The sequence below is a fragment of the Scyliorhinus canicula genome, chromosome 1 (genome assembly GCF_902713615.1).
Source record: "Scyliorhinus canicula chromosome 1, sScyCan1.1, whole genome shotgun sequence".
NCBI lineage: Eukaryota > Metazoa > Chordata > Chondrichthyes > Carcharhiniformes > Scyliorhinidae > Scyliorhinus > Scyliorhinus canicula.
The window spans coordinates 65,569,965-65,597,415 of NC_052146.1; the positions used below are offsets into that span (position 1 = coordinate 65,569,965).

Here is a 27,451-nt window from a genome sequence, read left to right on the forward strand (position 1 = left end):
TTAATAAACAGACTGAAATGCGACATATAGTCTAATCAGATAATGTAAATTTTTAAAAGTCTTCTGTAATTTCCCCGCTGATTAGCAAGCTGTTCATTGTTACAAGTTATTTTTAAATGGCGGATTCATTTTTCTTTGATTATTATGGAAACTGTGACAGATGATAGGTCTCTCACTTCAGTACGATGCATCCTTGAGACAGCAAAAATAAACATTATGCACTCCGTGAATAATGTCAAAGTATTTGAGGATGAAGCCAAGGCAAAGCCAGGAGTGGCAGACATTGTGCTAAACTTGTCCAATCACTGATGGGCAGCAAGCAACTAAACCAATAGAATTTCTTTAAAAGAAATATTTTTACTAAGGTATTTGTATCTACATTAAACACAAACCAACTCAAGATTAAGAACAGAAACGTCATAACAAATGAATAACTACCTGAATGCCCCAACATCCCTCCTGTTCCCGTCCACCCGTCCTGTCTTCCCTATTTTAACCCCTTTATCTCCATGTAAATCTTAGACACCTTACCTCACCCACTCCTGCTTTCGATATCACCCCATCCTGTAGCCCTGGGTTCGGCAGCTCGGGAAAGGACGGAAGCTCTGGAAAGGACGGCATCTGCTTCCTCACATAATCCCGTACCTGTAAATATCTTAGATACGGGTCCAAAACTGCTCACTCTACACCAAATGGGGTCTGACCAGAGCCTTATATAGCCTCAGACGTACATCTCTGGTCTTGTATTCTAGCCCTCTTGACATGAATGTTGAACCTGCACGTTAACCTCTATCTCTCCACCCAGCTCGTCCTCCCACTTGCCCTTAAGCTCCTCCACCGGAGTTTCCTCCGCCTCCGAAAGCTCCTGATAAATATCCGATACTTTTCTCTCTCCCACCCAGGTACTGGAGACTACTCTGTCCTGTACCCCCGTGGCGGCAGCAGCGGAAAGGCCGGCACCTGTTTTCTCAGGAAGTCTTGCATCTGCAAATACCTAAACCTGTTCCCTGCTGGCAATTCAAATTTATCCTCCAAGGCTTTCAAGCTGGGAAAGCTCCCATATATAAATAGATCCCCCATCCTTCTAGTTCCTGCCCTTGCCAACTCCAGAACCCACCATCTAGCCTACCCGGTACAAACCGATGATTATTATAAATCGGGGTCCAAACCGATGCTACCTCCACTCTCTTATACCTCCCCCATTGCCCCCAGATTCTCAGAGCCGCCACCACCCTGGACTTGTGAGTATTGGGCTGGCGAGAACGGAAGAGGTGCCGTTACCAATGCTCCCAGACTGGTGTCTTTACATGACGCCGCCACCATCCACTCCCATGCCGACCCCTCCCCCACTACCCACTTCCTAATCATGGCTATATTAGCCGCCCAGTAGTAATTGCAGAAGTTCAGCAGCGCCAACCCACCCTCCCCCCCGACTGCGCTGCAGCAACACTTCCTTCACTCGCGGGGTTTACCCGCCCACACGAAGCCCAAAATAACCTTATTCACCCGCTTGAGAAAGGCCATTAGGATGAAAATGGGGAGGCACTGAAAGACAAACAGAAATCTGGGGAGGACCGTCATTTTCACGGTCTGTACCCTCCCCGCCAGTGATAGCGGGAGCATATCCCATCTCTTAAAGTCCCCTTCCATTTGTTCTCCCAGCCGAGATAGGTTTAACTTTTGCAGTGCCTCCCATTCCCGGGCCACCTGGATTCCCAGATATCGAAAGCTCTTCCATACCATTCTAAGAGGCAGCTCTCCCAGTCTCTTCTCCTGTCCTCTTACCTGGATCGCAAACATCTCGCTTTTCCCCATGTTCAATTTATACCCCGAACAATTGGCAAATTTCCTCAGGATTCGCATTACTTCCCCCATCCCCTCCAACGGGTCTGAAATATACAAGAGCAGGTCATCTGTGTAAAGCGAGACTTGGTGCTCCACATCCCCACCTGAACCTGCCCTTTTCAGTTCCTAGAGGCTCTTAACGCCATGGCCAATGGCTCTATGGCCAGAGCAAACAGTAACGGGGAGAGGGGGCACCCTTACCTCGTCCCTCGGTGTAGTTTAAAGTACCCCAACCTCAGCCAGTTCGTACGCAAACTCGCTACTGGTGCCTGATAGAGCAACCGCAACCAGTCAATAAAGCCCTCACCAAACCAAAACCTTCCCAGCGCCTCCCACAGGTAATTCCACTCCACCCGATCAAAAGCCTTCTCCGCATCCATCGCTACCGCCACCTCCACCTCCTCTCCTGAGGGTATCATAATAACATTTAAAAGCCTTCGAACATTGGCCCTGAGTTGCCTGCCCTTTACAAATCCCATCTGGTCTTCCCCTATTACCCCCGGGACACAGTCCGCTATCCTTATGGCCAGTATCTTAGCCAGCAGTTTGGCATCCACATTCAGTAGAGAAATTGGCCTGTATAACATACATTGCTCCGGATCCTTCTCCCGTTTCAGGATCAATAAATCGAGGCCTGCGACATTGTTGGGGGGAGGACTCCCTTCTCTCTTGCTTCATTAAATGTCCTCACCAGCAGTGGGCTCAATATCTCTGAAAACCTCTTGTAGAATTCCACCGGGTAGCCGTCAGGCCCCGGGGCCTTGCCCAACTGCATGCCCTCGAGCCCCTTGATTATTTCCTCAATCTCAATTGGGGCTCCCAGGCCTTCCACCAGATCCTTATCTACCCTCGGGAGCCTCAACTGATCCAAAAACTGTCTCATCCCCTCCACCCCAGCCGTGGGTTCCGACTCATATAATTTACTATAGAAGTCCTTAAACATCTTGTTTACCCCTGCTGTGTGCAGGACAGTATTTCCGCCTCTACTCCTTACTTTACCTATCTCCCTGGCCGCCTCCCTTTTCCTGAGCTGGTGCGCCAACATTCTGCTTGCCTTTTCCCCGTACTCATAAATTACCCCCCTCGTCTTCCTCAACTGTTCCACCGCTTTCCCTGTGGTCAACAGCCCAAACTCCGCCTGTAACCTCCGCCGCTCCTTCAGTAGCCTCGCGTATCTCCTGTCCACCTGGAGTATCTCCTCCACTAATCTATCCCTCTGAGCCCGTTCCGCCTTTTCTCTGTGGGTCTGTATCGAGATTAATTCCCCTCTGACCACTGCCTTCAGAGCTTCCCAGACCGTTGCTGCAGAGACCTCCCCCGTATCATTTGTTTCCAGACAGTTCTGGATGGACTTGTTAACCCGCCCACAGATCGATTCGTCCGCTAACAAACCCACATCCAGCCTCCACAGCGGGCGTTGCCCTCTCTCCACACTAACCTGTAGATCCACCCAATGCGGGGCATGGTCCGACGCTGCGATTGCCGAGTACTCAGTATCCACCACCTTCGAAATTAGCGCCCTACTCAGAACAGAAAAGTCGATGCGAGAGTATACCTTGTGCACATGTGAGAAAAAGGAAAACTCCTTCGCCCTTGGCCATGCAAACCTCCCAGGTCTACTCCCCCCTCATCTGTTCCATAAATCCCTTCAATTCCTTTGCTGCAGCCGGCTTCCTCCCTGTCCTGGATTGTGACCGGTCCAATTACGGATCAATGACTGTGTTAAAGTCTCCTCCCATGATCAGGTTATGTGACTCTAAGTCTGGGATCTTACCTAAAACCCGCCTCATAAATTCCACATCGTCCCAATTCGGAGCATATATGTTCACGGGTACCATTGCACCTTCTCCAGCTTCCCACTCACCATTATGTACCTATCCCACTTGTCTGACACGATTCAGCCTGCCTCAAATGCCACTCGTTTGTTGCTCAAGATTGCTACCCCCCTGGTCTTTGAGTCACTCTCTGCCTTCTGCCAGTCAACCAATCCTCTATCCATGCCAGGATCTTACCCCTAACATCATGGGCTCTTAACATATTTAACAGTCTCCTATTTGGCACCTTGTCAAAGGCCTTCTGGAAATCTAAATAAATCACCTCTACTGGTTCTCCTTTGTCTAACTTCCTTGTTACCGCCTCAAAGAATTCTATCAGATTTGTCAGACATGACTTCCCTTTGACAAAGCTGTGCTGACTCAGTCCTATTTTATTATGCAATTCCAAGTACTTTGCGATCTCATCTATAATAACAGACTATAAAATCTTACCAATGACCAAAGTCAGGCTAACCGGCCCCGGCCTATAATTTCCCGTTGTCTGCCTCCCTCCCTTCTTAAACAGTGGTGTTACATCAGCCACTTTCCAGTCCTCTGGGACCCTTCCTGCTTCCAGTGATTCCTGAAAGATCACCACCAATGCCTCCACAATTTCCTCAGTTATCTCTTTTAGGACCCTGGGGGGTAGTCCATCCGGTCCAGGTGACGTATCCACCTTCAGACCTTTCAGTTTCCCCAGAATATTCTCCTTAGTAATGATCACTGCACTCACCTCTGCCCCCTAATTCTCCTGCAGCTCTGGCATCCCACTGGTGTCTTCCACCATGAAAACTGATGCAAAGTAACTATTCAGTTCATCTGCCATTTCTTTATTTCCTATTATTACTTCTCCAGCCATGTTTTCCAGTGGTCCAGTGTATATTTTTGCCTCTCTCTTACCTTTTATACATTGAAAGAAACCCTTCCTATCTTCTTTTATGTTACTAGCTAACTTGCACTCATATTTCATCTTCTCCCCCCTTATTGCTTTTTTAGTTGTCCTCTGCTTGCTTTTAAATGATCCCCAATCCTCTGGCTTCCCATTAATCCTCGTCACTGTGTATGCTTTTTCTTTTGCTTTTATGCTGTCCTTGACTTCCCTTGTCAGCCATGGATGGCTTGTCCTGCCCTTGGTATGTTTCCTCCTTCTTGGGATGAATTTCTGTTGTGCCTCCCGAATAACCCCCAAAAACCCCTGCCATTGCTGTTCTACTATCTTCCCTGCTAGTCTCCTTTTCCAATCAACTCTGGCCAGCTCTTCCCTCATGTCCTCATAGTTACTCTTATTTAATTGTAATACCGTTACATCTGACTCCAGCTTCTCCCCCTCAAGCTGCAGGGTCAATTCTATCATGTGGTCACTGCTCCCTAACGGTTCCTTCACCTTAAGATCCCTAATCACGTCTGCCTCATTACACATCACCATATCCAGAATTGCCTGTTCCCTAGTGGGCTCTACCACAAGCTGCTCGAAAAAACCATCTCTTAGGCATTCCACAAATTCCTTTTCTTGGGATCCACTACCAACCTGATTTTCCCAGTCCATGTGCATATTGAAGTCGCCCATGATTATTGTGATATTGCCTTTTTTCATGCTTTCTCTATCTCCTGATATATTTTCTGCCCCATCCTGACTACTGCTAGTGGGCCTGTACAGAACTCCCATCAGGGTCTTTTTACCTTTGCGATTCCTCAACTCTACCCACAAAGATTCTATGCCTTCTGATTCTATATCGCTCCTTGCTATCTATTTAACTTCATTCCTTACTAACAATGCAATCCCGCCCCCTTTGCCCATCTGCCTGTCGTTTCGATAGGACACATATCCTTGGATATTTAGACCCCAGCCCTGATCCCCTTGCAGCCACGTCTCTGTGATGCCAACATTGTACCGGCCAATTTCAATGTGCGCTACAAGCTCATTTACCTTGAATATTGCATCCATTTCTGGTCAGACGGAAATAATATTCAAGCACTGGAGGTAGTATAACAACAATTGCTTGCCTTTATAAAGCAGAGAAGAGACTTATGTTCTTCTCTACCTCCAAGAATGCCCTCTGATGTCAGAGCCCGAGAACCAAATTGTTTTATTCAACTGTCATTTAATATAATTGGAAGTTCAAATTATTTACTCATAAACCTGGTTATTATAAAATGTGTGAATCATAAGTATATTCATTGTATCAGACTTGCACAATTATTTATTGCAATAGTAACCACTCAGAAATCTGTTAATTAGGACTGTTATCACAAAATTCTTCTTTACACCACATTCAATATATTAAATCAGCTTCCAGAGAGAGTAGTGGAGCCAAAAACCATGGAATTGTTGAGGAAGTAATTGGATTTTATTTTGAATGGCATGCCTGCGTAGATGATTCAAGGATGGGTCGGATGGCTTCCTTCACCTTTAATTATGTGATCTTGTATTGTAGTACTATGATTGGTGGTGAATGCATTGCTATACTGTGCCAGGCCAAGTTGTCAATGCATTACTATACTGTGCCAGGCCAAGCTTGAAATGATTACTATACTGTGCCAGCCCAGAATGTGAATGGATTACTATACTGTTCCAGGCTAGGTTTTAACGGCATTAACTGACTTCCGGTGGTGGTCATAGAATGAGTGGTCGCACACAGGACAGCTCTGGCTCGAAGGCATTGAATTGAGCTCTTTTTGCCCCAAAACTGGAGAATTTTGACGGGAAAGTATAGTTGAAGGTGTGGAGGAGAAGGTCCTCCCGAGAGTGGAATGTCTGCTGGTTATCAGGTCCAGCAGAAGAAGGTGAAAGACTTGGCCAAGGAACTGGAAGAGACCTGTGGCGCAGCAGCAAGTGGAAAGATTGTGGAGAGGGGAAGGATTGTTGCAGATTGGAAAATCCCAGATGGAGCAGTTGATGCCGTTTATTAGAGAGGAGTTTCAGCGACAAAGAAAGGAAATGTAGGAAGACCGATCGAAGGCCATCAAAGGAGCGGTTGCTCCCTGAAAAGCTCGACGGAGAATGTTTGGCGACACGGGTCCAGATCTGGGAAATGGAGAAGGTGATGTCTGGCCACAGTGGTGGCGGAATTGGAGGCAGAGATGGGGATCCTGAAGGATCTTTGCTTAAGGGCAAATGTGGAAGAGCAGGAGATCAGGTCTAGAAGGCAGAACCTGCATATCATCGGCAGGTGTGGAAGGCACGAATGCCACGAGATATGTCTCGAGGATGCTGGCAGGGCTGGTGGTGGAGGGGGTGCTGGACAAGGTCCCAGAAGGGAACAAGATCCAATATACCAGGACATTGGAGCTGAGCTGGCAGAACAGCACGCTGGGTTCAACAGGGTCAAGGCAGCTCTCCATCCACTAGGTTTGGAGTGCTGTACCCGGCGAAACTGTGGGTGACCTTTAAAGGCCGAGAGTACTATTTTGAAACCCCAGAGGAGGCCACGTTTATTAAAGAGCATAAACTGGAGGAGAACTGAACTTCAATGGGAGTTGGAGGAGTTGACACAACGGAGTTCGGAAGACACAGGTAGTGTGGGGGTTGGAGGGTGGGGGGGCTTTTCTTTCTTCTCAGGTGGGGGGGATTTCATTGTGATGACTGTTTGTTAAGGGGGTAATAAGGGGGCAACTGCGCACCCCCCTTCTGCCACATGTGGTGGTGTTTATTTTTTGGAAGAGGTGACCTGTGGTTTTGGATGTGTCTTTGTTTGAGTGGGGGAGGGGGAGATCCAAGGGGAGCTGTTTACACAGATCAAGGAGGAAAGTGTGGGGAGGGTTGGAGGGATAAATAGGAGGAGCCTTCAGGCAGGAGCTGCCACGCTGGCAGGTAATGCTGGTGAACAGAAATGAGGTGGGGGAGATAGCTGCAAGGGATGGCTAAGGGAGGAGGGGAGGAGGGGAAGAGATGCGATGTGGCAGGGTTGGGTGAAAGGTGTGGTCATGGGCGGAGAAGGCGGCCATCTTGAATGGGCCCGGTATAGGGTGAAATTAAAGGGGACAGAATCGGTCGCGGAGGGTGGTGGACAGTAGACGGGAGTGGTGGAGCAGGACTCCGGTAAGGCTCATAACATGGGATACGCGAGGGCTAAAAAGGCCGGTGAAGAGATCTCGCGTCTTTGCACACCTAAAGAGTCTAAATGCGGGGATGGTCTTTCAGCAGAAGATAGACCTCCCCATGAGGGATCAGTTTAGGCTGAGAAAGGGAGGGGTTGGTCAGGTATCTCACTCGGGGTTTGACTCAAAGTCACAAGGGTGGCCATTTTGCTAAGTAAAAAGATGGGGTTTGTGAATGCCAGGCCAGGTTGTGAATGGATTACTATACTGTGCCAGGCCAGGTTGTGAATGGATTACTATACTGTGCCAGGCCAGGTTGTGAATGGATTACTATACTATGCCAGGCCAGGTTGTGAATGGATTACTATACTGTGCCAGACCAGGTTGTAAATGGATTATTATACTGTGACAGGCCAGGTTGTGAATGGATTACTATACTGTGCCAGGCCAGGTTGTGAATGGATTACGATACTGTGCCAGGCCAGGTTGTGAATGGATTACTGTACTGTGCCAGGCCAGGTTGTAAATGGATTACTATACTGCGCCAGGCCAGGTTGTGAATGGATTACTATTCTGTGCCAGGCCAGGTTGTGAATGGATTACTATATTGTGCCAAGCCAGGTTGTGAATGGATTACTATACTGTGCCAAGCCAGGTTGTGAATGGATTACTATACTGTGCCAAACCAGGTTGTGAATGGATTACCATACTGTGCCAAGCCAGGTTGTGAATGGATTACTATACTGTGCCAGGCCAGGTTGTGAATGGATTACTATACTGTGCCAAACCAGGTTGTGAATGGATTACCATACTGTGCCAAGCCAGTTTGTGAATGGATTACTATACTGTGCCAGGCCAGGTTGTGAATGGATTACTATACTGTGCCAAACCAGGTTGTGAATGGATTACTATACTGTGCCAAGCCAGGTTGTGAATGGATTACTATACTGTGCCAGGCTAGGTTGTGAATGGATTACTATACTGTGCCAGGTCAGGTTGTGAATGGATTACTATACTGTGCCAGGCCAGGTTGTGAATGGATTACTATACTGTGCCAAGCCAGGTTGTGAATGGATTACTATACTATGCCAGGCCAGGTTGTGAATGGATTACTATACTGTGCCAGGCCAGGTTGTGAATGGATTACTATACTATGCCAGGCCAGGTTGTGAATGGATTACTATACTGTGCCAGGCCAGGTTGTGAATGGATTACTATACTGTGCCAGGCCAGGTTGTGAATGGATTACTATACTGTGCCAAGCCAGGTTGTGAATGGATTACTATACCGTGCCAGGCCAGGTTGTGAATGGATTACTGTACTGTGCCAGGCCAGGTTGTGAATGGATTACGATACTGTGCCAGGCCATGTTGTGAATGGATTACTGTACTGTGCCAAGCCAGGTTGTGAATGGATTACTATACTGTGCCAGGCCAGGTTGTAAATGGATTACTATACTGTGCCAGGGCAGGTTGTGAATGGATTACGATACTGTGCCAGGCCAGGTTGTGAATGGATTACTATACTATGCCAGGTCAGGTTGTAAATGGATTACTATACTGTGCCAAGCCAGGTTGTGAATGGATTACTATACTGTGCCAGGTCAGGTTGTGAATGGATTACTATACTGTGCCAAGCCAGGTTGTGAATGGATTACTATACTGTGCCAGGGCAGGTTGTGAATGGATTACTATACTATGCCAGGCCAGGTTGTGAATGGATTACGATACTGTGCCAAGCCAGGTTGTGAATGGATTACTATACTGTGCCAAGCCAGGTTGTGAATGGATTACTATACTGTGCCAGGGCAGGTTGTGAATGGATTACTATACTATGCCAGGCCAGGTTGTGAATGGATTACTGTACTGTGCCAGGCCAGGTTGTGAATGGATTACTATATTGTGCCAGGTCAGGTTGTAAATGGATTACTATACTGTGCCAGACCAGGTTGTGAATGGATTACTATACTGTGCCAGGCCAGGTTGTGAATGGATTACTATACTGTGCCAGGCTAGATTATCAATGCATTACTATACTGTGCCAGGCCAGGTTGTGAATGGATTACTATACTATGCCAGGCCAGGTTGTGAATGGATTACTGTACTGTGCCAAGCCAGGTTGTGAATGGATTACTATACTGTGCCAGGCCAGGTTGTGAATGGATTACTGTACTGTGCCAAGCCAGGTTGTGAATGGATTACTATACTGTGCCAGGCCAGGTTGTGAATGGATTACTGTACTGTGCCAGGCCAGGTTGTGAATGGATTACTATACTGTGCCAGGCCAGGTTGTGAATGGATTACTATACTGTGCCAAGCCAGGTTGTGAATGGATTACGATACTGTGCCAGGCCAGGTTGTGAATGGATTACTATACTGTGCCAGGCCAGGTTGTGAATGGATTACTATACTGTGCCAGGCCAGGTTGTGAATGGATTACTATACTGTGCCAAGCCAGGTTGTGAATGGATTACTATACTGTGCCAGGTCAGGTTGTGAATGGATTACTATACTGTGCCAGGCCAGGTTGTGAATGGATTACTATACTGTGCCAAGCCAGTTTGTGAATGTATTACTATACTGTGCCAAGCCAGGTTGTGAATGGATTACCATACTGTGCCAAGCCAGGTTGTGAATGGATTACTATACTGTGCCAGGCCAGGTTGTGAATGGATTACTATACTGTGCCAAGCCAGGTTGTGAATGGATTACTATACTGTGCCAAGCCAGGTTGTGAATGGATTACTGTACTGTGCCAGGCCAGGTTGTGAATGGATTACTGTACTGTGCCAGGCCAGGATGTGAATGGATTACTATACTGTGCCAGGCCAGGTTGTGAATGGATTACTGTACTGTGCCAGGCCAGGATGTGAATGGATTACTATACTGTGCCAAGCCAGGTTGTGAATGGATTGCTATACTGTGCCAGGGCAGGTTGTGAATGGATTACTATACTATGCCAGGTCAGGTTGTAAATGGATTACTATACTGTGCCAAGCCAGGTTGTGAATGGATTACTATACTATGCCAAGCCAGGTTGTGAATGGATTACTGTACTGTGCCAGGCTAGATTATCAATGCATTACTATACTGTGCCAGGCCAGGTTGTGAATGGATTACTATACTATGCCAGGCCAGGTTGTGAATGGATTACTATACTGTGCCAGGCCAGGTTGTGAATGGATTACTATACTATGCCAGGCCAGGTTGTGAATGGATTACTATACTGTGCCAGGCCAGGTTGTGAATGGATTACTATACTGTGCCAGGCCAGGTTGTGAATGGATTACTATACTGTGCCAAGCCAGGTTGTGAATGGATTACGATACTGTGCCAGGCCAGGTTGTGAATGGATTACTATACTGTGCCAAGCCAGGTTGTGAATGGATTACTATACTGTGCCAGGCCAGGTTGTGAATGGATTACTATACTGTGCCAAGCCAGTTTGTGAATGTATTACTATACTGTGCCAGGCCAGGATGTGAATGGATTACTATACTGTGCCAGGCCAGGTTGTGAATGGATTACTGTACTGTGCCAGGCCAGGATGTGAATGGATTACTATACTGTGCCAAGCCAGGTTGTGAATGGATTACTATACTGTGCCAAGCCAGGTTGTGAATGGATTACTGTACTGTGCCAGGCCAGGTTGTGAATGGATTACTGTACTGTGCCAGGCCAGGATGTGAATGGATTACTATACTGTGCCAGGCCAGGTTGTGAATGGATTACTGTACTGTGCCAGGCCAGGATGTGAATGGATTACTATACTGTGCCAAGCCAGGTTGTGAATGGATTGCTATACTGTGCCAGGGCAGGTTGTGAATGGATTACTATACTATGCCAGGTCAGGTTGTAAATGGATTACTATACTGTGCCAAGCCAGGTTGTGAATGGATTACTATACTATGCCAAGCCAGGTTGTGAATGGATTACTGTACTGTGCCAGGCTAGATTATCAATGCATTACTATACTGTGCCAAGTTAAGCTGTGCATGAATTACTACACTGGTTCAGGCAAGACCTGATATTGACTCGATTATTGCACTGGTCTAGACTGGGCCAAGCTGGAAATACGTTACTCCACTTGTCCAGATTAGACAAGGCTTAGAACAAATTAACATACTCTACTAACCTCAAGCGAAAATCCTGGAAAATCTCAGCAGGTCTGGCAGCATCTGGAAGGAAAGAAAAGAGCTAACGTTTCAAGTCCACATGACCCTTTGTCAAAGCTCTACACAACTAGGTCATCCTGAGAATTGGTTACTACACTACTATCCTGAACCATGCCGGTGTGTAGACTGAAACTAATCTTGAACAATAATATGACCTGGTTTTTCAACCTATTCAAAGCTTATCCATGAATACTCTAGTATATGGTAAGACAATACCAAACTGCAGATTACAGTGAGCTTCAAATCAGGGCCCAGTTGCATTATCAGAGTGCTTTTATTCTAGATTCTACACTTTGCTATTGTCTGGACAGTGTAGGAGTTTGGGCAGATTTGCAATGTTCCTTAGTGGACTTGGGAAAGTTTATTACCTTCATTGGGATAGGGAGGGGTGAATAATCAGTTTTCTAACAGTGATTTTTCTCCATCAGAACCTGTTTATTGACCGGATTGGACGCAGAGTTCTGCTCATGGGAGGTTATAGTTTGATGGTTGTTTGTGGAATATTGTTCACCATCTCATTGACTCTCCAGGTGAGTCGCAGTCTCTTTCTCAACATTAAAAGAAAGTTGGAATATGTGTATTTTCAGAATGTAATTCCCAATTTCAGTAAAACTTATATTTGCATGTTTTTTAGGGTGGGCCTATTGTAAATTCTGTGTCTTCATTAAAGTGAACAGAATGGGAAGAGTCTGCTGAAATGGAGATGGTTTCAAACTGCTCAAATTTCTTGGGACCCCCAGTCGATTTCAGTTTTTCAGGGTGGCACGGTATCACAGTGATTAGCACTGTTGCTTCACAGCACCAGGGTCCCAGGTTCGATTCCCGGCTTGGGTCACTGTCTGTGCGGAGTCTGCATGTTCTCCCCGTGTCTGCGTGGGTTTCCTACGGGCGCTCCGGTTTCCTCCCTCAAGTCCCGAAAGACATGCTGTTAGGTGATTTGGATATTCTGAATTCTCCCTCAGTGTACCTGAATATGGCAATGAGGGGCTTTTCACAGTAACTTCATTGCAGTGTTAATGTAAGCCCACTTATGACAATAATAAAGATTATTATTAATATTGTTAGTAAGTTCCTGGAATGATGTTGAAACAAATGTGTAAAATATTTTGTCTTGCCTCAGCATAAAACTCCCTGGTGCCATATTTTGCACATCTCAACCTGGGTTGATTTTCAAATTGATGGAGTGATGACCAGTGTGAAATATTTTTAAATGACTACATTCACTGGCAGAGAAGCTTTCTTCTGGCGAGGAAGCCTACTGAGTTCCTCTTATCTCCACCAAATGGTTGGCTAGCAATAAACTTGAATATTTAACCTGTGAAGTGAAAGAGTAAATAAATATGTGCGGGAAGTATTTCATATTGAAAGCTTCTCATGCCGTTTGAGGAGCCAAATTGATGTCATCTGAAACAGTTGTGGTCTGTTTTAGTGATCGCACTGAATAAACTCCACTGGTACCAGTTTACTGCCATTGGGTCTCAGTTACCTATCCTTACTTAGTCAAGCTTTTCATTCCAGTTCCAACCACTTATGGTCTTGGTAGCTCATATAGCCTAAGCCTTTGAACATGTTGTCCCCTCTCCTCTTTCTCTTAATGGATAAGGGGGCCCAATGCAATGTATCCAAGTTTGCTTGTAAGACTAAGCTAGATGGGAAAGTAAGCTGTGAGCAGGCTGCAAAGAACATAATTAGTTTAAGTGAGTGGGCATGCATGTGACAGATAGGATATAAATATAAAGGTAACCAGTTTGGAGGAAAAATAGAAAAGCCAGAATATTTGTTTGAAAGATGGGTATTCTAAGGAGCCTGGGTGACCATGTACACAAATCACAGTAAGTCAATGAGCAAATAGAAAATTAAATGGTTTACCTTTATTGCAAAGGATTGGAGTATAAGGAGGAATAAGGAAGTCATAGTGAAATTATATAGCACTTGGTGAAACCACACCTTGAGTATTATATACATTTTGGGTCTCCCTACCTTAGGAATGAAAATACGCCTGAGAGGGAGTGCAACAAAGGTTTACTAGATTGATTCCAAAAATGGAGGCATTGTTCTAGGTGAGATTGAGTAAACTAAATGTAGAGTTTATAAGAATGAGAGGTAATCACATTGAAACATATCAAATTCTGAAGGGGCTTAACAGGGTAGACACTAGGAGAGTGTTTCTTCAACCGGAGGGAACAAAAACTAGGATTCACAACCTCAGAATAGAGGGTCAATTATTTAAGGTCAGAGATGAGTAGAAATTTCTTCGCTTAGAGGACTTTGAATTTTTGGAATTCTTTACCCCAGAGGGCTGTGGATGATCAGTATTCGAGACTGAGATTGATAAATGTTTGCATACTTGGGTATCAGCATATGGGAATAATGTGGAACGGTCATGTTGAAGTAGAAGATCGGTCATGATCTTATTGGATGGTAGAGCAGCCTTGCAGTGCCGAATGACCTGTTGCAGCTCATATTCCTCACGTTCATATGTAACTCCATGTTCGAGCACTTCCAGTTCGGCTTCATCTCTTATCACAGACTGAGTAGCTCTAATCAAAGTTACAAATTACACTCTCCATGATTATTACAGTGGCACATTTTCTCTCTCCTATTCCTGGACCTCTTCCTGGTCCTCTCTGCAACCTTTGACATGATTAATTACACCATCCTTCTCCAACACCTCTCCTTCACTTCCAGCGTAGTACCCTGTCATTGCTCAATCAACCCTGTTACCTCTCTTGCAGCCAGATCTTTTTCAGCAATGGCTATTATTCCTGCCAACATTGTCACCAACATCCCCTCCGAATTTATCACCAGAGTCCCCAAAGTATCTATTCTTTGTCTCTTCCCCTTGCTCTACATGCTGCTTCTTAACCATTTCATTCAAGGAGATCTATCTCTCGCTCTCCACTCCCTTCGACTAGCACCAGTAGTCTGACAAAATAGAGTTGAGTGAGCATCTGTTTCCTCCAGTTAAGCACTGGGGAGGCTGAAGCCATCAATATTGATCTACACAATGAAATTTCCTGAAAATTTCTACTTGTCCCTTGTCTTCTCTTCCCTGATTATCTGCCTTCCTTTCCCATTCCCACTTTCTACTCTTCTCGGATTTAAAAATGTGAAGAAAAAAAGGTTTGATCTATGGACCAGCTCATAATCATCTGCCATCTCTGTAGCTTGCCTAGCCTTTCAACCCTCTGTTCTTCCACATGGGTTCTTGCTACTGAAGGAAGTGAATCTTTAAATTTTTCCAAAAGAATTACTTCTCTCAGAGTCTCATAGGTTGCCTCTATTTCTAAAGACTGTTCCCACCAGTCAAAATTATTTTGACTCTCTCAAACTCAATATAAGTCTGTCCAAGCTGTTTTATTACATTTTGAAACTTTTGTCTATAAGGCTCTGGAACCAACTTTTAGGCACTCAGAAAAGCCTTTTGTACTGCATCATATTCCTCAGATATTTCTGCTGACAGCACTGTACATACCTCATGAGCTATAACCACCAACCTACTCTGTGGAAACAATGCCCAAATTTATTTTGTTGAGTTCATTAGCTCAGCTGTCTTCTCAAATGAGATTTTAAAAATGCTTCTACATATCGTTCCTCAAACTTTGGAAGAACTTGTACAAATTTAAACACCTCTCCATCTTTCTTTTATAAAAAAAATATATTTTTATTGAACATTTTTTAATGAATACAGAACAATAAAATAAAACAAAACACACCCTCAAACAAAACTGCAACCCCCTACCTGGGGATTGGCCCACTCAAAGACAAAAGAGGGAATTTATTCATGGAGTCAGAGGAAATTAGTGAGATTCTTAATGAGTACTTTGTGTTTTTCTAAATTCACCTCTCTGTTTTAGAATTCCCCCTATACCAAAGAACAAAAGGGCCAATATTCTAAAACGGTGAACAGGGATTCTCCCTCCCTGACTCCAGTACAGGCTTCTGTGAGTGCTATTCGGGTCAAACTCTCCTTTCAAGTTATCCCCCGGTATAACTCATACCTTCACTGAAGAATTTTACTTACTTACCCCTTAATAGCATCGATGTCCCGGGTCCTGCGTTCTTAAGGAAGTGAAGCAAGCTAATAACCACTTTTTCAGGTTAAATTATTTTATTATTAACATACTCTTTTCTCTTTCATTAAATTATAAACATTATTTACTTTTGGATGTTGTCTGGTTGGTTGTTGAGGCCTTCAGACTCTCTCTCTCTCTCTTTCAATTCTCCTGGTCATCTCTCCTGGTGCTGTTTTCTCTTTTTCTCTGTCTTCTGTCTTCATTGGCTGCTGCTCCCTCGCATTCTTCTCCTGGGCCGTCTGCTCTTGGGTCTCTCCTGCCGCTGGGCCGCTCCGCTCCTGGGCCGTCTCGCTCCCGGGCCTCTCCTGCCGCTGGGCCGTCTCGCTGCTGTTCCTGCTGCTGCCTCTTCCTTCTGGTGCCGTGCCGTTCTGGCGCTGGTTCCTTTGTCTCTGTGTGCTGCCTCGTGGGGAGAGAGAGAGGAGGAGCCCTGGAAGCCCGCGCTGGCTGATCTCTGGCGCGAGATCGGGACCTCCGATAAGGATCGGACTTCGGGTCTTAAAGGGGCAGTCCATTACAATTTTTCAACAGCACAAAGAAATTTTTTAAAACTTTTTTCTTTTCCCTTTCTCCTGCTGCAGGTTGTAATAACCATTCTGACAGACTGAAATTGCTGCCCACAGTTTCTGTGCTCTTCAGCTGCCACCAACCTCTTGTGGGATCTTTCCCTGCACTCTCCCCGATCAGATATTGGCAGACCTCTATGTTTCAAATGACACATTCTGTATTTTCCGGAACACCCCGTCTTGACATTTGAAACATTATTATAATTTGGTTTATTGTCCCCCCATCCAATTGTACTAACATACATCCCTGATCATTGTCATTTGTATGCATATCACAGACCAGTGTCAATACGAGTCTTGTTTTCCGTTCCAGTCCAAATTGTTTTCCATTTCTGATTGGAATGTGGTAATTGTGATATCTTGTACCCCCCACTGATCCCCTTGTCTTATTAATTTAAAATGTTCAATTGATCCTGCTTGTATTCCTAACTTCCCCATTAATGTCTAACATTGTCGTGAATCATGTAAGTCTGCCAACCCCTGGTTTACATGAGAGAACATCTTTCTGACAACGTGTATATTTTTCATTTCAGCATTTACAAAACCACATTGAACCGTCTCTTTTTTTTTTTTCTTCCCAAACAAATTCTCCCTATTGTTCTATACATAGTAAAATTTTTATCTTATCTTAACACCTTATTCATTACCTAACCAATAGACTGTGTGTTACACTTTACATATTTTCAACTGTTAACAATTTAATATCAATATCGAAACATCGCTTCTTGGCTTTTTGGAACAATAATTATTACATACTAAACTAACCCTCTATTAAAACATTCACAGTTTAGAAATGCGGATCAAGTTATTTAACGACACACATACCCCCCTTATCATATATATACAACAGTCCCTATCAATTTACATGAAAATAAAAAAATTTTCTTATCAACGATTATAGCTCTTCAATGCAATATTGTTTTGTTGCATTGGTAACAATTTTCCCGCCGTAGTATCAAGCTACTAAAATTCTTAACCTATTATCATTTATCATATTGGGGTTCCTCGTCAGTCGCTGCTATCTGCTGCCGAGACCTTAATGATTCCACCGCGTAGTACATACCCCATGGAGACCACAGATCATCCATCAACTAATGTCCAGTTAGAGATGTCTGACCGGGGGTTTCACTGTCCAGTTATAATTTGATATTCTAATTTGTTTCTAACCCGTAAAGTTTTCCTCCGGGTTCTGTCATTTAATTCCCTCAAATTTGTAGCCAATTATATCATTAGTTTCCCCCCAATCCTGTCGAACAGATTCTTCTCTGGAGTGTAGTTCTCTTCCTTCTTGCGAACTGGTTTGTTATTAATTTTTTCCACCTGAAAAAGCAAATGAACAGATCAAGGGTGGAGAGGGCCCTATTCTTTAATTTGTACCTTCTATTTTCCTTCGGATTATCCCAGAAGTGCCCTCTCCAGGACTTCCGGATTCCTTTTGCCATCATTTCTTTTTGAACTGGTTTATATTCCATATCCTTGATGTACATCATACCATTAAGGCCTGTCAAGCCTCCTTCTGTCATTGCACCCCTGAGTGAGATTCGAAGAATCTCAAACTCCTCTGATGCTCACTGGGTCGTGTGTTTCAAGCGTGACACAATTTCTTTTGCTCCAGACACCATGCTTCTCTAATTCAATTGTATGTGTACCCAGAATCTGAACAATCTTGTCTTTACATTTTACAGTCTCACGAATGATTTTCCCCGCAGTCTTAGTTGGTAACTTCACCCAAACTTCGTCTCCTACTTGATAATTCCCAGATTCACTTGGGTCTCCTTGTCCCTGGGGGACAGAGGTTCCAAGATTGCTATTAAGATCAAATACTATTCTTTCAATGTCTTTATCCCAGCCTTTATTATTCTGATTCTTTATGATCCAATCCTTTACTTTTCTTACAGACCTCTCAGCCATTCCATTACTCTCAGGTGCATATTTCACGGCCCAATTGATTGTTATTCCTCTGTCAGCACAAAAGTTAATAACAGTATTGTTTCTAAAGTGTGGCGCGTTGTCCATTCGGATCGATTCTGGTCTACCTCTGGAGGTCATCATTTCTGCCAATACCCTTTTGGTTGTGGCTCCATTTGCTTTGCTGGTTGCTCTAAGGTCAATTTCTCCCGTGCAGCTATCAGCTTTGACTAAAAAATACAAATTACCTTTGCTGCTTCTGGGAAAAAGTGGTCCTGCATAATCTAATGACCATTCCTGCATTGGTTTCTCAGTTTTTATGCTCCCATATGTTTTATTTCCTCTCTGTCCTCCACAGGCCATACATCTCTCACATTTTCTCCTTACTGCAGTTAAATGTTGTCTCCAATAGGCTATTTTAATTCCCAACTTCTTCAACTCCCTTGCGACTACAACATGACCCCCATGTCCTGTGGCTTCATGTACTTGCTTAATTATCATTTGATGGTCGGCTGCTGAGTTCCCAAGAGTCCCCAAGATTATTGTCCTAAGTCTGGCTAATTCATCCACTTCCTGATTCCCCTTACACAGTTCCCCAATTCCTTTTGTGTGTGCTTTTTGATGAATTGTCTGGATCTCCATATCGGCTAAAATTTTATCTATCTCTTCCCACTGTTCTTTCTGTTCCAGTAGTTTATTTCTACCGTTCGTCCAACCGTTTAGTTTCCAAAACTCCAAATCTTTCTCCAATCCTTGCTGCACGAAAAAGCTGTCGGTTACAACGGTAACTTCCTGCAGCTTTCGCTGGTGACACTCCTTTAACCCTTGCAATACTCCCTCTACCTCAGCTGTCTGAGCTGATCCAATGATTATTCCCTGTTCCTCCACTACTATGTTTCCTGAATTTTTTAAAATGAATGCCCATCTGGCTTGTTCTTCGTCCTTCTTGACTTTACTACCATCAGTATATAATACCCAAGCATTCACCAACTCCGTTTTACTAACTGGCTCATCAAGTTTCTGTCCCTTTTGAATATTATGAACAAACATTAAGTCAGGGTTTAGAAGAATGGTTTCCCATCTTTCCCATCGAGCTGTATTCGCGCCTTGCTGGCAAATCTGTCTCTTGGTTAGCTCCTTTAACTCCAAAAACTCAGTTGTGACATAAATTTTCTTACCACCCGACAAGTTTTCTATCTCTGCTATTCTCTTTGTTATAGCTGCTAGACATTTCTCGATGTTTGAAAACTTTTGTTCAGCTCTCGACCAGTTTCCTGTCAGATGTTTGATAGGTGTCTGATTGCTAAGATTAGCAAGTACCATACCATATCCATTTTTATATATGTCTAATTTAATGCTTAAATCATCCTCTTCTTGTCTCCCAACTAATGACCCCGATATCGCAATTGCTGTCTTTAACTGATCTAACCCTCTCTGGGCCTCGCTGGTCCAAATAAAATCCCCTTTCAAGGTTTGATAAATGGCTTTAGCATAGAGACTGAAGTCCTTCACGACTGGCCTTAGATATCCCAACATTCCCATTATTTTTTGAACCCCTTTTTTCGAAACAGGCGCAGTAATTTCAGCTATCTTCTTCCTCATTTCAATACTGGCCTCTCTACCTTCCTTCGATACTGAATAACCCAAATAGTTGACTTCGCTTCTCCCAATTTGACATTTCTTTAGCCCTATTTTAAAGCCTGCTTCACTAAGTGTCTTAATGATCCTGGCCACTCTTTCCACATGTTTGTCCTGATCGTCATCTCCAATTAATATATCATCGATATATACTAAAGCCAAATCATCTTTAATCAGCTCCCTGATTATTGCCTGAAAGTGATTTGGAGAATTAACATATCCCTGTGGAAGTCTACAATATACATAATGCTTAGTTCCAAAGGTGAATGCTGTTTTCTCCCTGCTGTCTGGGTCTAATGGAACACTCCAGAATCCATTCGCCAAATCTATACTAGTTAAGTAAGTTTTTCCCGCGACTTGCTCTAAGGTAGCTTGTGGATTTATTAAATATCTCTTGTCCTTCTTTGTGACTTTATTTAAAGCTTTGTAATTTGTTACCATTCTAAATGTACCATCTGGTTTTCTTACTACCTGAAGTGGACTATTTGTTGAGGCATATGTGACCCCTTGAATAATCCCCTGCTGCTCCAATTCCTTGATTATTATCTCCAGCTCGCTCTTAGCTCCTCTAGGCAAAGGATACTGTTTTTGAGGTCTGTGTTGTCCCCCGTGAATTGTGTGTTGAAATTGCTGGCTAATCAATCCTGTGTCATTCTTACCTATCGCTAGGTTTGCTCCCATCAGTACTTCTTCCATCTTCTTCCAAGCTTCGTCATTTAAAATACTTTTCTCTTTCTGTTTCCTTATTTCCTCCATGTTATCAATTGGTTTTAATATCCTTATTTTTCCAGTATCTATTTTTAATAAATCTTTCCCTGCCATCAGATTATCAGTTCCTGATATTGCCAGTAATTCTCCCAATCTAACTTCTGGTCTAATATCCTTATTCCCTAATGCTCCTTCTACTATGTATTTCTTTCCTGTCGGATTTCCAGCTTCTTCCCTTATCATTGATATCTCAGCCCCTGTGTCCACTATAAATCTTTCCCCCTTGTATACTACTACTAATTCTCCTTTGTCTGTTTCTGTTGTTAGATTTTGTATAGCCTGTTTAAGGGGAGAAGCCGAATCCTGTCCATATATACCGGGGCCTCCTCTGCCTCCTCCTCGGAATCCCCCTCGCGAGCGTCCCGGATACCCGTCTGGTGGTTGATATCTACCTTGCTCAATCCTCCCCTGACCAGCTGCTCTTCTTCTCCTATCCTCAATGAATCTGTCTCTTTCCTCCCGACTGAGGGCTAGGAATTGTTCCCTTGGTAAATAATCTAGATTTTGTGGTGGAGGTGGCCCTTGTGACCGCAAATTATACCCATGTTGTGGCATTGCTGGTTGTGCTGGATTTTGTTCCGATTTGTCAGGTATCTGTCGGTTTGGTGGTCTAATCTGAGCATTTTGTGTTGAAACATTATTTTGGGCAGCTGCTCTTTTTTGTTCCCCTTTTGTGTGTTTATCCTTAAATGCTTTGCCTGCCAAATCAGATTTAACCAGTTCTCTTCCTATTTCTCTTCTAGAGGTCGTTAACAGTATTGTTGAGAGGCTTTTTCCTCCTGGAATCTTGGGTCCTAATTCCCTCAGGAATCTGACTACATCGACCCCCTCTTCCTTATTAACCTCATATATTCGGTCGATATATGGTGTGAGGTGTTCCCCTGCATATGCTGCCTCTGTCATCTCTTTCATTAAATTAGCTCTCTCATTTCCCAAATTTAACTCATTTATTAAATCTGAGACTTCGCCTGTAACTATTTCTCCCACTGTATGTAAATCAATCAATTTGGTGGATTCTCCTGATGCCCCCATTTTCTTCGCTAACTGTTTTAACCTCTGTGAATACTCAATTCTACTCTCCCCATGTTTCTTTGGGCCTGCTGTCTTCATTACGGCTGCTACTATTTTATACGGTACCATGCCTCCCTGTCCTTCCTCTGGACCTGGTGTAAATGACTGAACTATTTTCTCACTTCTGGGGCATGGTGTTCTTAAAGGGGCACCTCTATCTGGGTCCCTATATTCGGAGAAATGTATCCGTCGTCGTACCGGTTCTTCCTCAAAATAGGGGGTACTATGTTGTACAAACTCTTCCACCGATTCTATATATTCTTCAAACCTTGCACTTGGTACTTGGCTATCTCGTGGAGCATAACTTGCCCTATCCATTGGAGTAGGAGCAGTTTTTTGGGGTCTTGGACGATTCTGTATCCTTTCCTGTGGTCTTAATGCTGCTATTATCTGGCCTTGTGTTTCTGTGCTGTTCCTTACCCTACTCATGGCTCTTCCGAAACTGTCATACCCTTTGCTCATTTGCCAAATTTTAGCTTTGGGGGTAACGTTTGGTAATTCTAGTAATTTCGTAGAATCAATTTGTTGACTTCCTCCTAATATTTCTCCTATTTTAAGTCCCCTAGCTGTAACCTCTCTTTCCCATCCTTCCTGATCTCTATGGTGTACCATTTCTGCTTCTGGATTATAAATATAATACGGTACATCCTTATTTACTGGTTGATAAGTGGAAGGTTGTTGTTGTTTCCAGTGATCGCTATAATCCCCTATTTCTAATGGTTTAGAATTTTTTCTATTCCCTATTCCTCTCTTTTGTTTGACTATTTCCTCATTCTCGGATGAGGATGATAATTCTTCCTGTCCCATCACAGGAGGCGCCATAATCCCAACTATGCCTTGTTCCTCTTCACTTTCTTGTGGTTCAAAGAAATGATCGATAAACGCTTCTTTCTTATGTGTGGCAGATTGCTGAGGCCAATTTTCTTCCTGAAACAGACTTGGATCTGGGTATTGAAAATTGTATCCCGTTGGGAAATTTTCACAGGGGTCCGAATTCTCTCGGCTATCTGATTCTAGGCCTGATTCCTCGTCACTTTCCATTTCTAATGGTTCATTTTTCTGCAGTTGTTTTATATATTTGCCTACCACTTCAGAGTTACTTTTGTGTTTACTAGGGATCTGTATTATTTCTTTCATGTTTACTCCGTCAATGATTTTAATCAGTTTGGAACACACTTTGCCCACTTGAGCAGCTGCATGCTTCTGTCTGTGTCCAAACACGATTAGTGATTCAGCTCGCTTTTCAAATGCAAACTTACAAAGTGCTTTAAGGACCCTGACAGAATCTGTATATTGCAGGGCTTTTGGCACTCTAACAAAGAGGGAGATATCTCCGTCTGGATACATATCTCTTGTCCAGGATTTCTTTTGCTCTTTTAATTTCTTCCATTCCCTTTTCATTTCTACATTTCTCTTGACCGTATCCCAGGGCATGAGAATTACCCTAATTGCCATTTTCGGATTTTTAGTTCTGTTCCTGGTTGTCCCTTTCAGGTGCACTCTGAAATTAAGGATAAGTACCCTTTCTGGGCCCTATCCAAGGCTGACTAAGGCACTATCTTCCTGTTTTAGTTAAGGGTCGATTGGTTATTGGTTTCTGAAGATTCTAGGCGTCCCTATTTTCCAGAAAATTTTCCGCACAATCTGCCTTACTCTGAGGATGATTTATTCTTTGGCCTCTTTTACCAGTAATGGATGCAAGATTTTAGTGCTGTCACCAAAATGTCTTGCAGACTTTTCTCAGGGTCAGTATCTTCCAGTCTACTGATTTTCACACGCAACCTGAGCTTCAGTCCCTTCGATCCACAGAATATCCTTACAAAAGCCAATCACACCTGACTTTCCAAACTAAACTCGGCAGGTAAAGTTTGACTCACACATAGACTAGAAACTTCTAATATTCTCGCCTTTTCTTGGGAACTAGAAACTTCTAATATTCTAGCCCCTGTGTACCTAGGACTTCTAATATTCTAGGCCTTCACGTTGGGCGCCATGTTTTTCTAAATTCACCTCTCTGTTTTAGAATTCCCCCTATACCAAAGAACAAAAGGGCCAATATTCTAAAACGGTGAACAGGGATTCTCCCTCCCTGACTCCAGTACAGGCTTCTGTGAGTGCTATTCGGGTCAAACTCTCCTTTCAAGTTATCCCCCGGTATAACTCATACCTTCACCGAAGAATTTTACTTACTTACCCCTTAATAGCATCGATGTCCCGGGTCCTGCGTTCTTAAGGAAGTGAAGCAAGCTAATAACCACTTTTTCAGGTTAAATTATTTTATTATTAACATACTCTTTTCTCTTTCATTAAATTATAAACATTATTTACTTTTGGATGTTGTCTGGTTGGTTGTTGAGGCCTTCAGACTCTCTCTCTCTCTCTTTCAATTCTCCTGGTCATCTCTCCTGGTGCTGTTTTCTCTTTTTCTCTGTCTTCTGTCTTCATTGGCTGCTGCTCCCTCGCATTCTTCTCCTGGGCCGTCTGCTCTTGGGTCTCTCCTGCCGCTGGGCCGCTCCGCTCCTGGGCCGTCTCGCTCCCGGGCCTCTCCTGCCGCTGGGCCGTCTCGCTGCTGTTCCTGCTGCTGCCTCTTCCTTCTGGTGCCGTGCCGTTCTGGCGCTGGTTCCTTTGTCTCTGTGTGCTGCCTCGTGGGGAGAGAGAGAGGAGGAGCCCTGGAAGCCCGCGCTGGCTGATCTCTGGCGCGAGATCGGGACCTCCGATAAGGATCGGACTTCGGGTCTTAAAGGGGCAGTCCATTACAATTTTTCAACAGCACAAAGAAATTTTTAAAAACTTTTTTCTTTTCCCTTTCTCCTGCTGCAGGTTGTAATAACCATTCTGACAGACTGAAATTGCTGCCCACAGTTTCTGTGCTCTTCAGCTGCCACCAACCTCTTGTGGGATCTTTCCCTGCACTCTCCCCGATCAGATATTGGCAGACCTCTATGTTTCAAATGACACATTCTGTATTTTCCAGAACATTTGCATCGGTATTCACCAAGGAGAGGGACATGACAGATGTTGAGGCAAGGGATGGATGTTTAAATCCGTTAGGTCATGTCGGCATAAGGAAAGGGGGAGGTTTTGAGTATTCTAAAAGGCATTAAGGTGGACAAGTCCCCAGGACCGGATGGGATCTATCCCAGGTTACTGAGGGAAGTGAGGGACGAAATAGCTGGGGCCTTAACAGATATCTTTGCAGCACCCTTGAGCACGGTGAGGTCTCGGAGGACTGGAGAATTGCTAATGTTGTCCCTTTGTTTAAGAAGGGTAGCAGGGATAATCCAGGGAATTATAGACCTGTGAGCTTGACGTCAGTGGTAGGCAAAGTGTTGGAGAAGATACTGAGGGATAGGATCTATTCACATTTGGAAGAAAATAGACTTTCAGTGATAAGCAGCATGGTTTTGTGCAGGGAAGGTCAAGTCTCACAAACCTAATAGAATTCTTTGAGGAAGTGACAAAGTTAATTGATGAGGGAAGGGCTGTAGATGTCATATACATGGACTTCAGTAAAGCATTTGATAAAGTTTCCCATGGCAGGTTGATGGAAAAAGTGAAATCGTATGGGGTTCAGGGTGTACTAGCTAGATGGATAAAGAACTGGCTGGGCAACAGGAGACAGAGAGTAGTGGTGGAAGGGAGTGTCTCAAAATGGAGAAAGTTGACTAGTGGTGTTTCACAGGGATCCGTGCTCAGACCATTGTTGTTTGTGATATACATAAATGATCTGGATGAAGGTATAAGTGGTCTGATGAGCAAGTTTGCGATGATACTAAGATTGGTGGAGTTGCAGATAGCGAGGAGGACTGTCAGAGAATACAGCAAAATATAGATAGATTGGAGAGTGGGCAGAGAAATGGCAGATGGAGTTCAATCCAGGCAAATGCGAGGTGATGCATTTTGGAATATCTAATTCAAGAGCGGACTATATGGTCAATGGAAGAGTCCTGGGGAAAATTGATGTACAGAGAGATCTAGGAGTTCAGGTCCATTGTACCCCGAAGGTGGCAACGCAGGTCGATAGAGTGGTCAAGAAGGCATACAGCATGCTTGCCTTCATCGGACGGGGTATTGAGTACTCTCCACTGAGTTCTAGTCTGGAAATAAGTGCTTCCGCACCTAGTGGTGACTTTTTTACCGCAAATTTTTAATGCCGGAATTCTCTGTCTCTCTTCTCTTTCCGCTTTAGCTAACTTTCCCATTTCCAAATCCCTTCGCTGTCTTTTTCTTTTCATTCTCTTGCTGTTTCACTTTCCTGCCTTTCTGCTTGCACTCTTTGAAATGTTGGTTCTCTTTCCTATTCCTCCCTTTCTCTTTCTTTTTCTTTCAATTCAAGTTTTTTATTTGAAACTGAATCTTAGTCTTTTCAAGTGACTTGTAGATCTTGGCCTTTTGGATATCCCTTCCAATTTCAAATGCTGCGCTATTATTTCAATTATGGCTGCTTTCCTTTCCCTACAGTTGGTCCTAGCTGTAACATTTCCACCAATTCTGTTATGAGGGGGTGGTTTAGCACAGTGGGCTAAACAGCTAGCTTGTAATGCAGAACAAAGACAGCAGCGTGGGCTCAATTCCCGTACCGGTCTCCCCGAACAGGCGCCGGAATATGGCGACTAGGGGCTTTTCACAGTAACTTCATTGAAGCCTACTTGTGACAATAAGCGCTTATTATTATTATTAACTGAGCCTTGTTCTCCTTTTGTAAACCAGTCAAAGTTACATCTTCTACTCCCAGAAAGTCTCAACAATTGCCAAAGTCATTTTGCAGTCTACCACTTTAAAATCTCACAATATCATTCCTGGGTTCAGTGTTCGCCTCGCATCCGTCACCTCCAAATCCACCGACTCCACACCATTCAAGGCATTTTTCTTTTAAGTCCCAGACGGGCCCCCAATTCTGTTGTGATATGGCAGATGGTGAATGCCAGGCTGTCTCAAAGCCACTTAAACAGTCACACCCACACAAGCTTGTTTCCTAGTATATGACAATGATATTGCAGTTCACCTTACACAGAACATTGCTTTCCATTTCATACATCGTACAAAAATTCAAACACTCATCACTCCTATCCTCATTGTTCTACATTAACTCTCAATCCTTGGATGCCTCCAATTGAAATTCTGATACTTGTGTTTAAACCACTTCATGGCCTTGTCATTCCCTCTTCACGTCACCGTTGGTGGTTGTGCCTTCAGTGGTTGAGGCTCTGGAATTCTCTTAAACCTTTCTTCGTTTAAGACCTTTTTGAAAACCTGCTTTTGACTTGACTTTGGCCACCTTCTTTATCCCATTTCATTTTTGGCTGCACCTCAAATGTCTTTGGATGCTTTTCTGCATTAAAGGAACTATATAAATGCAAGTTTCTGCTTTACTGCCAGTAGTGATGAAAGGGCACATAAAGCTTTCTTGTCATATTCCTGTGAATGATTTTTAAAGATGTTATCACCGGATGTGTGTGTGGCTGGCTAGGCCAGCATTTACTTCCACCCCCAATTGATCTTGAGAAGGTAGTGGTGAGCCGCAGCCGTGAACCGTTGTAGTCTATGTGGGGTAGG

General features: G+C 44.0%; 1 protein-coding gene across 3 annotated transcripts in view; it reads left to right on the top strand.

The window, feature by feature from the left end:
* LOC119963228 (solute carrier family 2, facilitated glucose transporter member 11-like) overlaps positions 1–27,451 on the top strand; it is a 157,428-nt gene that overhangs the window by 103,889 nt on the left and 26,088 nt on the right. For all 3 annotated transcript variants that reach the window (XM_038792021.1, XM_038792030.1, XM_038792038.1), the window contains one exon: positions 12,300–12,401. In XM_038792021.1, the coding sequence (XP_038647949.1) occupies positions 12,300–12,401 (102 nt within the window). The remainder of the gene's footprint in view (positions 1–12,299; positions 12,402–27,451) is intronic.